This window comes from Hermetia illucens, chromosome 5 (genome assembly GCF_905115235.1).
Source record: "Hermetia illucens chromosome 5, iHerIll2.2.curated.20191125, whole genome shotgun sequence".
Taxonomy (NCBI): Eukaryota; Metazoa; Arthropoda; class Insecta; order Diptera; family Stratiomyidae; genus Hermetia; species Hermetia illucens.
In genome coordinates this window covers 74,020,686-74,034,107 of record NC_051853.1, presented here as the reverse complement: position 1 = coordinate 74,034,107, position 13,422 = coordinate 74,020,686, and the positions used below count along the sequence as shown (strand labels likewise).

General features: G+C 42.2%; 1 protein-coding gene across 2 annotated transcripts in view; it reads left to right on the top strand.

Annotated features, from left to right (window-relative positions):
* Nucleotides 1-715: 715 nt before the first annotated feature.
* Nucleotides 716-13,422, top strand: part of LOC119656924 (leishmanolysin-like peptidase) — a 314,894-nt gene continuing 302,187 nt past the window's right edge. Inside the window, exon 1 of one of the 2 annotated variants that reach the window (XM_038063616.1) lies at nucleotides 716-1,335. In XM_038063616.1, coding sequence (XP_037919544.1) covers nucleotides 1,117-1,335 — 219 coding nt within the window. In that variant the 5' untranslated portion in view covers nucleotides 716-1,116. The remainder of the gene's footprint in view (nucleotides 1,336-13,422) is intronic. The other variant, XM_038063617.1, reaches the window with a different exon arrangement.

The window sequence follows — 13,422 nt, the reverse complement described above, 5'->3', positions numbered from 1 at the left end:
ATTAGGGAGTTCATCGTCCACAAGATACGGGTGGAAAAAAGAATTAACAGTAATTTAGGAAACCTCAACAGTTGACTTTTTGGATTTATTAGGTAATAAAATTAACTAGCAATTAAGGTCTGGATTAAGGACCATCAGCAGCTCAGACAAAAACTCATTGAGGAAGAGGACAACTGGTCCTCAAAACACCGGTATATGGGGAATAAAAAACTCACTATTCGCCATTAAAAAATAAAATTTGTCTTTTATTCATTAGGAAAATAATGAATATTAGAAATTCCAACATTTCATGACCATAGGACTGTTTTCAGAAATAACAAATTTACCCAGTAAAAATTCTCATTAACGACTAATAGATATTATTAATCTGAAAGCTTTCCAGAGTGGTGGACATTTCGAAAATAGTGAACCGTTCACTGTCTTAATTAGACTCGAACTATGCTATAATAAGAAGTCCCAGATTTCTATCCCCTTATCAATTATCCGCCATATATGAACGTTCAAGTCGTTGACACAAACCATTAACACCGAAGTATCAGAATCCCACTAATGTTCGGAATTCATTTCAAAAATTTCCCATCGTGTAAAGATGATTCAAATCAGAAGTTCCCTCGGAAGCGACGTTGATTGTACGAAGAAAACTCTGAACAGAGAAACATTACCGAATAAATGAATTTTCATTCAAGTTTTCCATTTTAGTTTCATTACGAGTTGCATAGCAGCCGGAGTGATTATTTCCCTACAAATCTCCGAGCACTGGCGGCAACCAGACACCACGGCAACCAGCTGACGATTCGCGTCCAATTGGAACTGACAGTTGTGTTTTGCCCTCGGTCGAGTAATGTTGTGTGTACGGTGCCGCTGGTGGTGACAGTGCCGGAATCGATTTTTTCCCTCGTTCCCACGGGACGTGTTGCATTTTATGAGTGCACCTGGATTAGTAGTTGACGAAAACAGTGTTTCTGGAACCGCAGGACTTGCTGGTGCCCACTGTGCCGCGGTTACATCGTTCGGTGTAGTGAAGTGTCAGTGGGTGTGATGACAGGCATTGGTACCTGTCACTGGGTTTGTTGATAAGCAGTTTTGTGGTGTACAGGGCCGGCTCTCGGTGTCAGAATGCCCGCGAAAATGTCGTTACTGGCTGCGCCCCCGCTGCACCGAGTGTCTCGCCTGGCCGGTGATAGTCTGGGTGCAATATGCAAAGTGTCGGTGATTTTAATTTATGTCGGTCTAACCGTAACTGGATTGGATGTGGCAGCCGCGACGATGGATTCCGCCGACGTTCACTATGCCCAGCATCACCATTGCAGCCACCACCACCCCAAGGCACATGAGGTTAGCATTAGAGCAGCAGAAAATTAACTTTTTTAAAGTTTGTTAGTTGGAGGAAGTAAAATTTGAATATTGAATAGCGATTGGGTGACTCTGCAGCTTTGTCTTTGAGCCTTTCACTTCGGCAGAATCAATTGTGATGATAATGAAACTGAAACATAATCTCCACAAAAATTAAATAAATAAATGCAATAAGTGCAACAGGAAGCAGTAGGATCTAGCGGAGGACAAGATAGATGAACTCAACATGCACTTTCAGTGAAAACATTTCTAGCACTCTCAGAAGCCGATGAAGGATGAATGCCGCGAGAAAACGCTTGTGGCCAGGTCAAACCCGTTCCTTTATAGAGCTCAGATATGAAATTGGGTATCACTGACTTAGAAATGAGATACACGTCTTAGTTCCTTATATTAGACACATAGACCTTAACTGCACAATCTCCTGATTGTTTGGTATTTCATAGTTGACTTGAATTTGGTTTCTTTTTCCTTTTTTCCAAGAACAGAATTTGGAAAAAAAAAAATACTTTGTTGAAGAAAGGGCCGGGAAACAATTATTCAATAAACTCAAAAACGTCAATATCTGAGTGGAGCTTTAACGAAGCATCCGCTAACAAACAGCTTCTAGAATAATATTTTCCTAATGTGGGTCAATCTTAAATATTACAGCGACTCATCATAGCCTTAGACGTGGACACGAAATTAGAAAGCCTCAAATTTAATTAGGAAAATTACGCACCTCTAGCTCTAAATATTAGGTTCTGTAACAAACTCCTTTGTTTTTTATCAATCGACTTAATCAACAAGTTAATAAGATTCAATTATATTCGTACATCTCCCTAATTGTTCGATCGCCTTTTGGCCGATACCATATCGAGGCAATTTTCGAACTTGTTATCACTGGCAAAGTTTACACTACTAATCTGGCTTAATATCGAGTGTGAAAAGCAATAGCGGCAAGGTGTGAGCATTTTAAAATTGCATCCTAAGGTCTAGTAAACACAAGCGCCTCATCTTACAATCTGAAAGGCTTTCCCCTTTCACTCAAAGAATGAACCATTTTATGGTCTCGATGCAACATATGATGTTAGAAATTATGCGTAATATGGCCCAGATCTTACAGGACCTTCCCAGAAGCGAATGTCACTGCAATGCAAATGGCGCCAACCAGTATAAACTAGAAATAAGAGGCTTCTTGGTTGACGAGGAAACTGGTATAATGCTCTTATCCGAAGCTCATCTCCGTCACAAAAGCAATTTTCAATGGATGAGATGGATGGATTGTTTCTGTAACACTAAGCATTCGGGAGGGAAAGCCCATGACGGTACCGAAATACTCATCAGATTCCGCATTAAGCATTATCTTCTAGAAGATTGTTGTAAAGACTACCTCTAAGCAACTTCAACCCGATTACTGGAATGGACCAGAGAGATAACCATCAATGCGAACTGTTGTCCTCCAAAGTTTAAACTGACTTCTCAGAGATTCGAAGATTTTTTTAACACAGTCGGGGAACAGATTTCTTGTCGGTAGGGATTTTAATGCTAAGCATACTCATTGGGGATCCAGACTGATCACTAATAAATGAAGACAGTTGTGAGAGGTATTAGCCTGAGACACTATACTTGAAATCGTTTCATCTGGATACGCCACGATCTGCTGGCCGATCGATAAAAAATCCCGGACCTGATTGACTTTGATGTTACTAAAAACGTGAGGCGAGCCGATAGCGAGCGATAGTTATCAGACCACTCGTCCGTCATTATCACTTTCGCGAGCGTACCTATAACGACTAATAAAAGTTTGAAGCTAATAACCAAATCAAGGAACTGGTTGAATTTCCGTAAGTATATAAGCGCTTATCTGCAAATCAACACTTCCTTGAAAACCAGAGGCGAAGTAGATAAAGTTCTGTTGAAATTCAACGAAATAACGACCGTATTATCTCACACCTATGTAATATCCATTTTTCAAAAAATAGTACACCGGATAGCACATTACACCTGGTCCAAGTAAAGCACAACTTGAAAAGACAATGACAGGCTCACTGATCTTCAGTCCTAAAATACAATTAAACAGATTAAGTCGATCGCCCCAGGAAGCCATTAAAGATAAACGGAACACAAGCTACAAAGCTACTTAAGAGGTCTACCTCCTACTTTATCAATTGACTTCTGCCTGTAGAAAGCTACATGAAGGTTGAAGAGACCAGCCCAATGCGAATCACCGCTACGTTGAAAAGGGGGTAGGATTTGGAAAAGGTATTCCTCCTCCATTTAACGTAGATGGACTCAGGACTTTCAAAAATATCTATGGTTACACCGAAAGAAAGCTGCTTATTTGAAGTCAATCAAGTTGCTCGAGTCTTAAGGGAACAAGTGAACCCAAAGAAAGCTCAAGGATCGCCGCCCTCATCACGAGAAAAATGTTCAAGGAACTTCCAGGGATCGCGATCACCGCTTCAGATCTCCCAAGACTTTCCAAGATAGCCGCGCTTCTCCCCGGTTCTGTTGTTGTTCTGACTGAGTGCCCTTTGGGCGACCCACTCGTCTGCCATCTTGGGAGAGTAGCCAGCAATGCAATTTCCACCCTTCCTTAATGTGTGACCAATCCACTGCCACTTCAGACTTCCGATCACGTTCCATATGGGAGACAGACGTGTGCGCCCACCGAGTTCTTCGATGATATGACACAGACAGGTGTTGACGAAGGATTGGCGCTTTCGTGTGACAGTGGTGGTCACGTTCCATGTCCTATTCTCGGATAGCAATGCAGAATCCTCCGAACAAGCAAGAAGAAATGATATCGGTGTCGGCAGTGCGTTTCACTTTGCACTTCAAAATCCACGTAATATTTTGCGCCATCATATGTCGCTCTGATAATACCTATTAGTTTCCCCGGAAAGCCTCTCCTGAGTAGAGCACTCCAGATGTACTCCCGGATCACGCTATCGAAAACTTTCTCGAAGTCGGTGAAGAGCAGGTGCAAGATCTAAACTCCACGCATTGTTCCAAAATTATTCGTAGAGTGTTGATGAAACCAACCTGCTCTCGGTCGATTAGGCTTTCGAGATGTTGTTTAATGCGTTCCAGGAGTATTTTAGCCATTATCAGGTTGCAAGGAATTACCCCTTCAATTATCACACTCACTTGTTTTGCTCTTTTTTGGAATCTTAACGATCAGCTCCTTCTTCCATTCTCTAGGGAAGCTCTCAGATTGCCAGGATTTCCGTAGGACTGGAAGTGGTAGATCTGCGTTCTCCTCGCTCACTCCGTTTTTCCAAGTTCCGCCTGAATCCTTTTAATTGCGAAGCTCACCACGCCACAATTTGCCTTCGATTTCAGCATTTCCCCGTCGATGTGCTGAGTGTTTATGCTGATTTTCAGAGAATCTTCCAGATTCCTTCTTTCTGAGCAAACTTGAGGTCAGTAGAGCCTGACATGATCCAGGTCCTCAGGTGTGCAACCACATTCAAGGCAAAAAGGAGAATGATCCAACGTGAACCGGTGCACATACCTCCTGTAACCACCATGCTCTGTTAGGAATTGAGTCAGGTGATAGTTAATATGGTCATGCCGTCGCTGAATCCATTCTTCAATACGGGGAATCAGAGTGTGAGTCTAGCGATCCCTCTGCGAGTTATCCTAACGTTTTTCCAGTGACTCTCGCTCTGTGGCTTTTTGGTATTCTGTATCCTTTTCGGGTAGATTCATTCTTCTTTTCTCGTAAAAGAACAGTAGTGTGTCTCACAATAACACACGCTGCCTTGCCTGAGATTGCCCTGAAGGCGATGTGCACCCTTAACTCAGCTGAGCTGTAAGTCATGTTTATCCTCTTCCGAGTGTTCTCATATGTTAGCGCTTCCTCCCTGACCGCGGCGTATATAGAGCGAACCACATCGGCCAAAAGTAATCTAGGCTGTATCTTAATCCTCCTGTGTTATCCTGTGTCATCCATTCCAATGAATTGCTGGTATTTACCGTTTTCTCATAGGCATAGTTTAGGTGTCCCTTCAAATTAATCTTACCGTCAGTCATCACCCCCAGGTATTTCATAACTCGCTTTGAAGTGATATGGCCACCAACACGATTCTTCTTCCTTCGATTAGCAGTCGAGACCGTCTCTGTCTTTTTTGTGGCGATTTCGTTAGCGTATACTTCAACGGCCAGATCATCTGCGAAACCGATTATAGTGACTCTTTTGGCACGAGAGGGATAAAGACGATTGTATAACACGTTGCTTCGGGAAGGACCCAAGACCGAGTCTTGTAGTTCTCCCGCTGTGATGGTGTACTGTTTAGGTCCTTCATCCATATCGTGCCGAAATGTACTTTCCGAGAGGTAACTTTGGACGAGCTTCGTTAAATAACTAGGGACGCCCGTTTTATTCCATGAAGATTTCATCCACTCCTATCTGGCTAAGATGAACTCATTTTGGACGACGAATGTTTCTATGGCATAGCATTCCCTAAAGGACATCGCATCTCGAGCTAGCTTACAGCCACTATACAACGTCGATCGCTGAATGAGCTTGACGGAAACAAAACGTTTCTATAAGACGGTTGATGATGGACCTATCTACCTAACAGTTCCTCGCATTGCATAATATCATCGTCACGCTTGGTGGAGCGTAGCAACTGTACATGTAAATCCCGCATATTTTTCCCTGATGAATTCAACTTCGGGAAACTCCATCACCTCTTGGATGGCCTGATTTCCGCAAACCCATATTGTCGCCTTTTCAATTATATATGCAGCCTAGGCACCACTCTTATTACTGCGATAAGGCTCGCTGATTATGGCCACTTCGACTTTCTTCTCATTGATGGTTTGTGAAAGTAGGTCTGGTGCTGCTGCGCAATGATTGAGGTTGACAATTGTGATATGAAGGATATGAGTTTCGTTTAACTTACCGACGTGCCGCTGATTTTTCCGATGTTTGTTGAAATGCATGGATCGGCTATTTATGATCAGATTTGATCTGAAAATTGCGCCTTCTGGTGATCAAAGCAACAAAAACTGCCTCTGTTATCTTCAAAGGTTTTACTAACTACGAGAGTCTAGTGAACTAAGCTCTTATCTCTTTTCTTTACTAAATCTAAGTTTACTAAAATCAATTTCACCCGTTGGAAATGAAACTCGGATAATAATCATTCAAAGAAAATGACGAAGTTCTTTAGAAGTCGATCCTTTCCTTTAACTGAATATAATCTCTACTCAAGAATTGAGAGGAAATGCATTCTGATGTAATCGACTTTTGAAACAACAACTTTGCACTTGATAACATTGATCACATTTTCGACCATGCTTAACCCTTCCAATATTAGGCGAAGATGCTGTATGTATTGTATCGTTGAGTCGGATACCAAGTGTCGACAATATTGGAAACGAAATAGGCGAAATGTGTCATATCTAAAGGCTGCCCGACGGACGGTAGTAACCCTCTTTGATCGATTTCAGTCTCTCTGGTTTGAGTCTGCAACGTTTCTCCACGACTGGTGGTCTGTTCGTAACAATATTCGTAACTCTGTGATCAATGTTGACATTGCTTGTACTCGGAAAATGCTTGAGCAGTCATCTGACGCAGTGCATATAAAACGGTTTTCAATGCAGGAGAGGCCAACCGTGATGAGGGTCGATCATGAGCACCAATGATTGGAAGACAGAAACTTCAACTGAATTCCCGAAGAAATCCAAACAGACTGTGAGCATTTGTTGACCATAGGTATTGATGCTGGAGCCAGGGCGGTAGAAAGTATGGCTGTCGCAGGCTGAGGTTTCTTCGGTAGGTAGGGATATGGAAAAATTGAAATATTTGCACCTCAGTCGATTTAACTTGAGTCCGGAAAGATCTTCAAGAAGTACTAATCTTCTATGGTTGATGACGCTATTTTGTCCTGATTAGTCTTGCAAGGATTTGGCAGTGTATGTCAATGAACATGGCTTTTGGCACCTCCACGTATTGTCGTGGAACTTACAATCGTAATCGTACAAAACTTTTCTTTTTGCATTACGGTGCTTCTGTGGTGACGAGGGTCCTCGCGACTGCCATTGCGATATTCACGTCTCTGCCATTTCAGTACATGGGTGCAGGATATTCTAGTCCATCTCGCTAACCGTTTTGTCGGAGAACTTGTCGTCTTCCGTCATGATTACTATGCTCGACAAGATACGAAGTTGCGCTACCATAAAAAACACTGTATGTCATTCAAAGTCAGGCACAAATTTGAGATGTTGTGTTCATGTTTTCTCGCAAGACGATTACGTGGGGTCGCCAATTTGTGGCAGATACGTAATGTGGGTTAAAAGAAAACCATTTCCTTTACGAGTAATCTATAGCCAAATCGAGCTTTGAACTTCCGGACGTATCGCCTCCAATTATCTCAATCCAAACACTGCGTCGTTCAGTTAGAAAATCTTAGAATTGATCTTCAATCTGTGTCGACTGAGTCCTCCTGACGTTTCTTTGGTTACCATCGACTCTGCCTTTCAGCACTCGTTTCGGATCCTTGCCTCGTGAATTCATTCGATATGGCCAGCCCATTGCAATTTCTGGATTTTGACTTAAGTATATCGATGCTGGTGGGTCGTCAAATAATTTATAAAATTCATGATTGTATCTGATTCGTCTAGCATCCCATTCCTTTACGGCTTCGAAAATCTTTCGGAAGACTTTTCTCTCGAAGATATCGATTTGCTTTTCTGACATTTCCGTTAAGGTCCATGTCGCACATTCAAACAATAGAACTGCGCATCTACAAGTTAATATTTTGTAGATGCGCAGTTTATTATGCCTGTGTACTTTTCTCGATCTCATTATGGAGGGGACCACATTCGAAAGTAAGGTTCCTAGGTAGACGATTTTTTTGTCAGTTTGGGTGATGTATTTCGTTTTGGATTCATTGACCCTGAGCCCCACTTAACTCGCACCCGAAGTGCTCCAACACTTTCTTCGCACGAAGCATCGATCGGACAAGAGCATTCACTTCGTGTGCGTTCGGATTTTACCAGTAAGGTACCTCTGGAATCAGTTGGGGCCACCTTCCTGCCGACGTATTCCAGCTGAATGTCTGCTCGTCTGCTGATGTCCACGTCATTTTAATATATACCAAGGACATGGTAACGGGCGCTTCTCACCCTAAATCTTTTAGGCCGGGCAGGACCGTCAATTAAGACTGCTCTGTATCACCTGACGGATGTATCACGGAATGCCTAAGAAGCGAAGGAAGAAGAACTGCCTGCGTTTTTGGACGTCGCAGGGGTGTTCGATAGCACACCGCGAAGTGTCCTAATACGCAAGGGAGTGGGACACATCTTGGCTTTCTGGATGGTTAGAATGTATGGAGTAGGCAAATAGAAGTACCGACAAGTACGAATTCTATTGTAATGAGCACTACTCAAGGTGGTGTATTATCATCATTGACCTGGATCATAGTAGTTGATGAGTTCCTAGGAAAGTTAGCAAACACTTGAATGCTGGGCCAGGTTACGCTGATGATATTGTTTTAATCTGTAGGGGAAAATATGAGGATACCCTATGTGATAGGATTTAAACCGAACTGCGAATCACTAGTAACTGGTGCAAAAAGGGGCGGCTGCGCATAAATCCAGCCAAGGTTAATATAGTACCATTCACTAGGATGCACGCAAGCGACATCACCTGTGAGCCATTAGATTACATGACATGGAGGTGAAACGAGTAATAGTGGACAAATATTTGGGAATAACCTTGGATCAAAAACTACACTGGAAAAATATGTTGAAAATATATGTCGGAAAGCCAAAAGAGTTCTCATTGTTCACTGTTAAAACATTGAAACCTGAAGAGGAACGGTTGAGGGAATTTTACTGAGCGAACTTACCATGAGTTGAACAATTCAGTGTGCTCATGGAGGACACGAACCCAAGCGTTCGAAAAATTGTTTCAACCTCACCAAGAAGAAGCTCCGGGTCATAGGGGTGATACTCCCAAATCACTGCTGGCTAAACTATTATCTCGGGAAGCTAGGAATATCTACGGGAGCTGTCCGTAGATTCTGTTGAGTATAGTGATGAAATCTCGACACATGTTCTAGCATTTGTCCAAAGCAGCTCCAGGCACCTGGAAGAGTGCTTAATATTAGATGCCAGGTTGAAACATTTGGAATAACGCTTCCGTCGGTTATAGGTTTAAAGGACATACTATCGTTTATAGGTATGTGTGTGTGTTTGAGGGGGGAGAGGCACTCAGAATGCAGTTTGTTTGTTTAGTTCTGACAAGAAAAGTTTGGTGTGTCTAACAGCATTAAGGCTTCGCCACCTGTCGTTATGGGAAGCTTGTTCCCAGTTTTTGATAGCAGCATCAGCCAATGCTATCGACACCCCAATTGCTGGTTCCGGGCCGGGTATGGGGGAAGTTGAAGCCTCTTTTGCTAAGGCATCCGAGATTTCATTTCGCTCTACACCACGATGACCAGACACCCAGAGTAATTCCATCGTATTGAACTTAGAAACAGATTTCAATCGGTTTCTACGTTCCTGAACGATTTTTGGAGTGATCAAAGTAGTATTTCAACGGCTTGTCAATCATCCAGGTTGCCGCCTCCAGGATCGTATACACTTCAGCCTGAAAGACCGTTGTGTATTCTCCCAAAGGAAAAGCCCAGTTCTCGTTTTTATTCCTCTATGATTGCGTTTGCTACTGCCCCAACAAATATGCTGAGCGTTCACATCACAACCTATACCATATCCCTTAGTTCTTGCGTCGGCGGAAGGCGCAAAGAATCATAGGGTAAAGAAGCAGAGGCAACTATGACATTAACTTGGTATTGTAAGTTAACTGCAATAAGGTCCCGGGAACAGAAATGTCTCTCCATGGTTGCCGTTAACAATTTGGACATCAGAACGCAGGCCCTCGGTCTCTAGGATCTTTAATCGAAGAAGATCCTAGTCCCCTTGACTGATCCAATATCACAGATTCTGTTAAAACGAACCCATAGCTCTTGAACTAGCTCTTGAACTAACCTTGCCGCCAGTAGATAGGAAGAAACTTTGGCATGCTGCAGTTTAATTTGACTAACTCTTATGTACATAAGTGCAGTCTAATATGAAAACCGCCGCTAATTGAATAGTCTGCTGCGTTCCGTGTGGATCTCATCGGGGTTACCAGGTTGTCCTCACCTTCCGCTTTAAGTTCCGCTTTCTTGCGTTTGATTTCTATGGATATCGCCAAACTTGGTGGTGTAGTAAGGTCCATGTCCTCGTTCTCAATAAACTTCGCCTTCTTTCGTAGTGCTCGTTGACATCAGCTAGGAGCCCTCCTTGGTTCACGTTGTCCGGGCTGCATGGATCTGTCTTCACATACCAGCCTTAGACCAGTTGCGTCCACATTACCAGCTCCGAAGTAGAAGATTCTAACAGACAAGTCTGTAGTCCCTTCTCCTTTGCGGCTGAAGTTTCCTTCTGTCGAGTCTTCCTCTTCCATACTTTAGAAGAGTTAGTCATCAGTGTCACCGACAGGCTGGCCATAGTCAGGTGTCTAGTTCCTCTCATTAACGGAGTTGCTGTACTATCCTTTTTGGCTGATCGCGCCGTAGACACCGGATGTAGGTTTCCCAGTGAAGTGGAGAGCCTATCTTCCACAGATTTCTCCGTGGGGGAATATGAATTCGCTGAGGCCTCCAAAATCCGTGCCTCGACCACGACCTGATTTCTCAAAGTTGCGAGTGGATTCGAAATCTGTGACTTCTTACCATTTGGAGTGTTATAATCCTTTGCTTCCATTTTCATATGTTTTGGACCATTAGTCTAGTTTACTACTACAGATCCGTTCATTAATCGGTTTGAAATCAGTTACCAGCCGCCTAAATGTGTTGTTTATAGAAAAGACGGAACTGAATTAAAAAAAATCACACATTCTAAGACCCCAAAGGATATTCCTTTTTATGCTGCCGAAGTGGTTGCTGTTTGATCCTTCCAATCCGAGGCTGTATCCTGGGTTCCTGGACACGTTAATATTTTCCGACAAAGCGTTTTCAACGCTTCGCTCAACCCGTAAGGCGCGGAAAGCTCGACTTTATCCTTCTCCGTCTGCTATTTTGTTGGCGACACATCCAGTGGTCACTGCGTGAAGGTGGAGGTAGGATTCGATAGCGATTCGATACCACTATCATTTGACCAATGTTCATTCTTCAATAAACATATTATGATACATCTTTTCACAGCAAAAGACAGTGAATATATTTATACATTGCCTCATATGCCTCTCTCACAAAGCTTGTTGAGGTGAGATACTGAAGGTCAGTACGTCACAATTCCTGATAGGCGAGATACTTATTTTTATCACATATTTTAGAGTCATGCACGACCAAACTATATATCTCGGCATCAAATGACCAATTAATAATAAATCGGATTTCGGCATAAATAATATCAAACTTTCCTTAATGTTCTTGGTTGTGATATATTCTTAAGGACACACAATGAACTTTGTGGAGGAACTCTATTAAGGCACAGGCGACTTGCTGAAATAGTTCATGGCGTATTGCGAGTGATTGTATGAGACGGTCTAATCCTTTGTTATCGAATGCAGAAGGGTTCTTTAGAACTGTCCGATAGATCGATATTCCTTTCAATTCCGAGGATTATATTGTATTCCTAATTATTATCATCATAATAGCAATCGGGTCCGTCAGTTGGGCTTGAGCAATCATCCGTCAAAATCCTTCCCAATTCCATCACACCTACTCCAAATTATTTCTGAATGATGCCTTATCTGAAGTCCTACATACGCGACTCCTCTCAATCTGTCTGCGTTTTTTATTCGCCCATTCTACGTCTCGTATATGTACGTATATGCGTAGTGTATAAACTCCTTGTCATAAAATAGGTTGTTAACTTAATATCTTTGTATTATGAGGTCAAAGCCGACTCATTTGAAATGTTGGAATCTGGCAAGTCTACTATGTACTAGACATTGAATATATTTTCGAACGTTCGGTAAGGCACATTTCACTATTTGAATTCTAGGACATACTAAAAGGGTAGTCGAGTGCCGTTTGTGTAATTATATCATTTTAAAAGATAATTAATAAATTAACGACGACAGAATTTAAGAGTAACGAACTGAACCCAAACGTTTAATCTAAATTGTGTCCTGAGCAAACGATTTTATCTCCCGGTTAGTGGTGTGGATGAGATATTGGCAAACATCTAGATGAATTCTTTATTCAAGATTCTATTATTCTCTATTCTATTTGTCCTCTTGGCTACCAATTGAGAAAAAGATATGAATAATCTCTTTTGGGTTTTTCGATTCTCTCTATTTGAATAACTTCTTCCGGTGCTTCGTATCCCTGGCTAACCTTTATAGAGAGCATCCTTTTGTTTATTTAACAAAGCTTTACACCACCGTTGGAAAATTTTCTTTGCATTCCGTATCGTTCAACATGCTTTTCATTTCTCTCCGCTTGGTATCAAAAATACATACATACTCGTACAGATGCAGAGCCGATTCATCAATATTACTATCTTCACTCTCAACTTCCACGGAATTTTCATATCAAAAAATATTCTTGAACCTTTTCGGATCAATTTTGTTTCCCTCCTCCACTGTTAACAGGAAGTTTGGCGCCAAAATCTCCCTTTTTTCTGCAATACCACCCCACCCGATAGTAGGACTGGGGAATAAGTACGTCCCACGTGCTACACAGATATATCATTTCCCTGGACACTAAATATAAGACGTGATACGAGAGTAGGCTCGTATCAATCCTGGCACCTCTTCCGAGAAATTTTAAGAAACTGCACGTTTCGATGCTTGAAATATAAATAAAGTCGGACATCCTTTTCTCGTTTCGATATCTCGAAACTCACAATAAGCACAAAGTTCCTTAACGGTTCGTTTTTCAGGGATACGAATGGGTTGCAATTTCAGATGGGATAGTTGAGTGTGTTGTATTGAATGGGTATTGTACGAGTATTTGCGCATGCATATAATTTTTCGTGGAAGTATGAGTAGGAAAAATGTATTAAATGGGAAGCATTTTCCGGGAACTTGCGGGAGGGATATGAGCTGTATTGAAGTGTCGTGCGCCGCAGGTGCCACTGAAA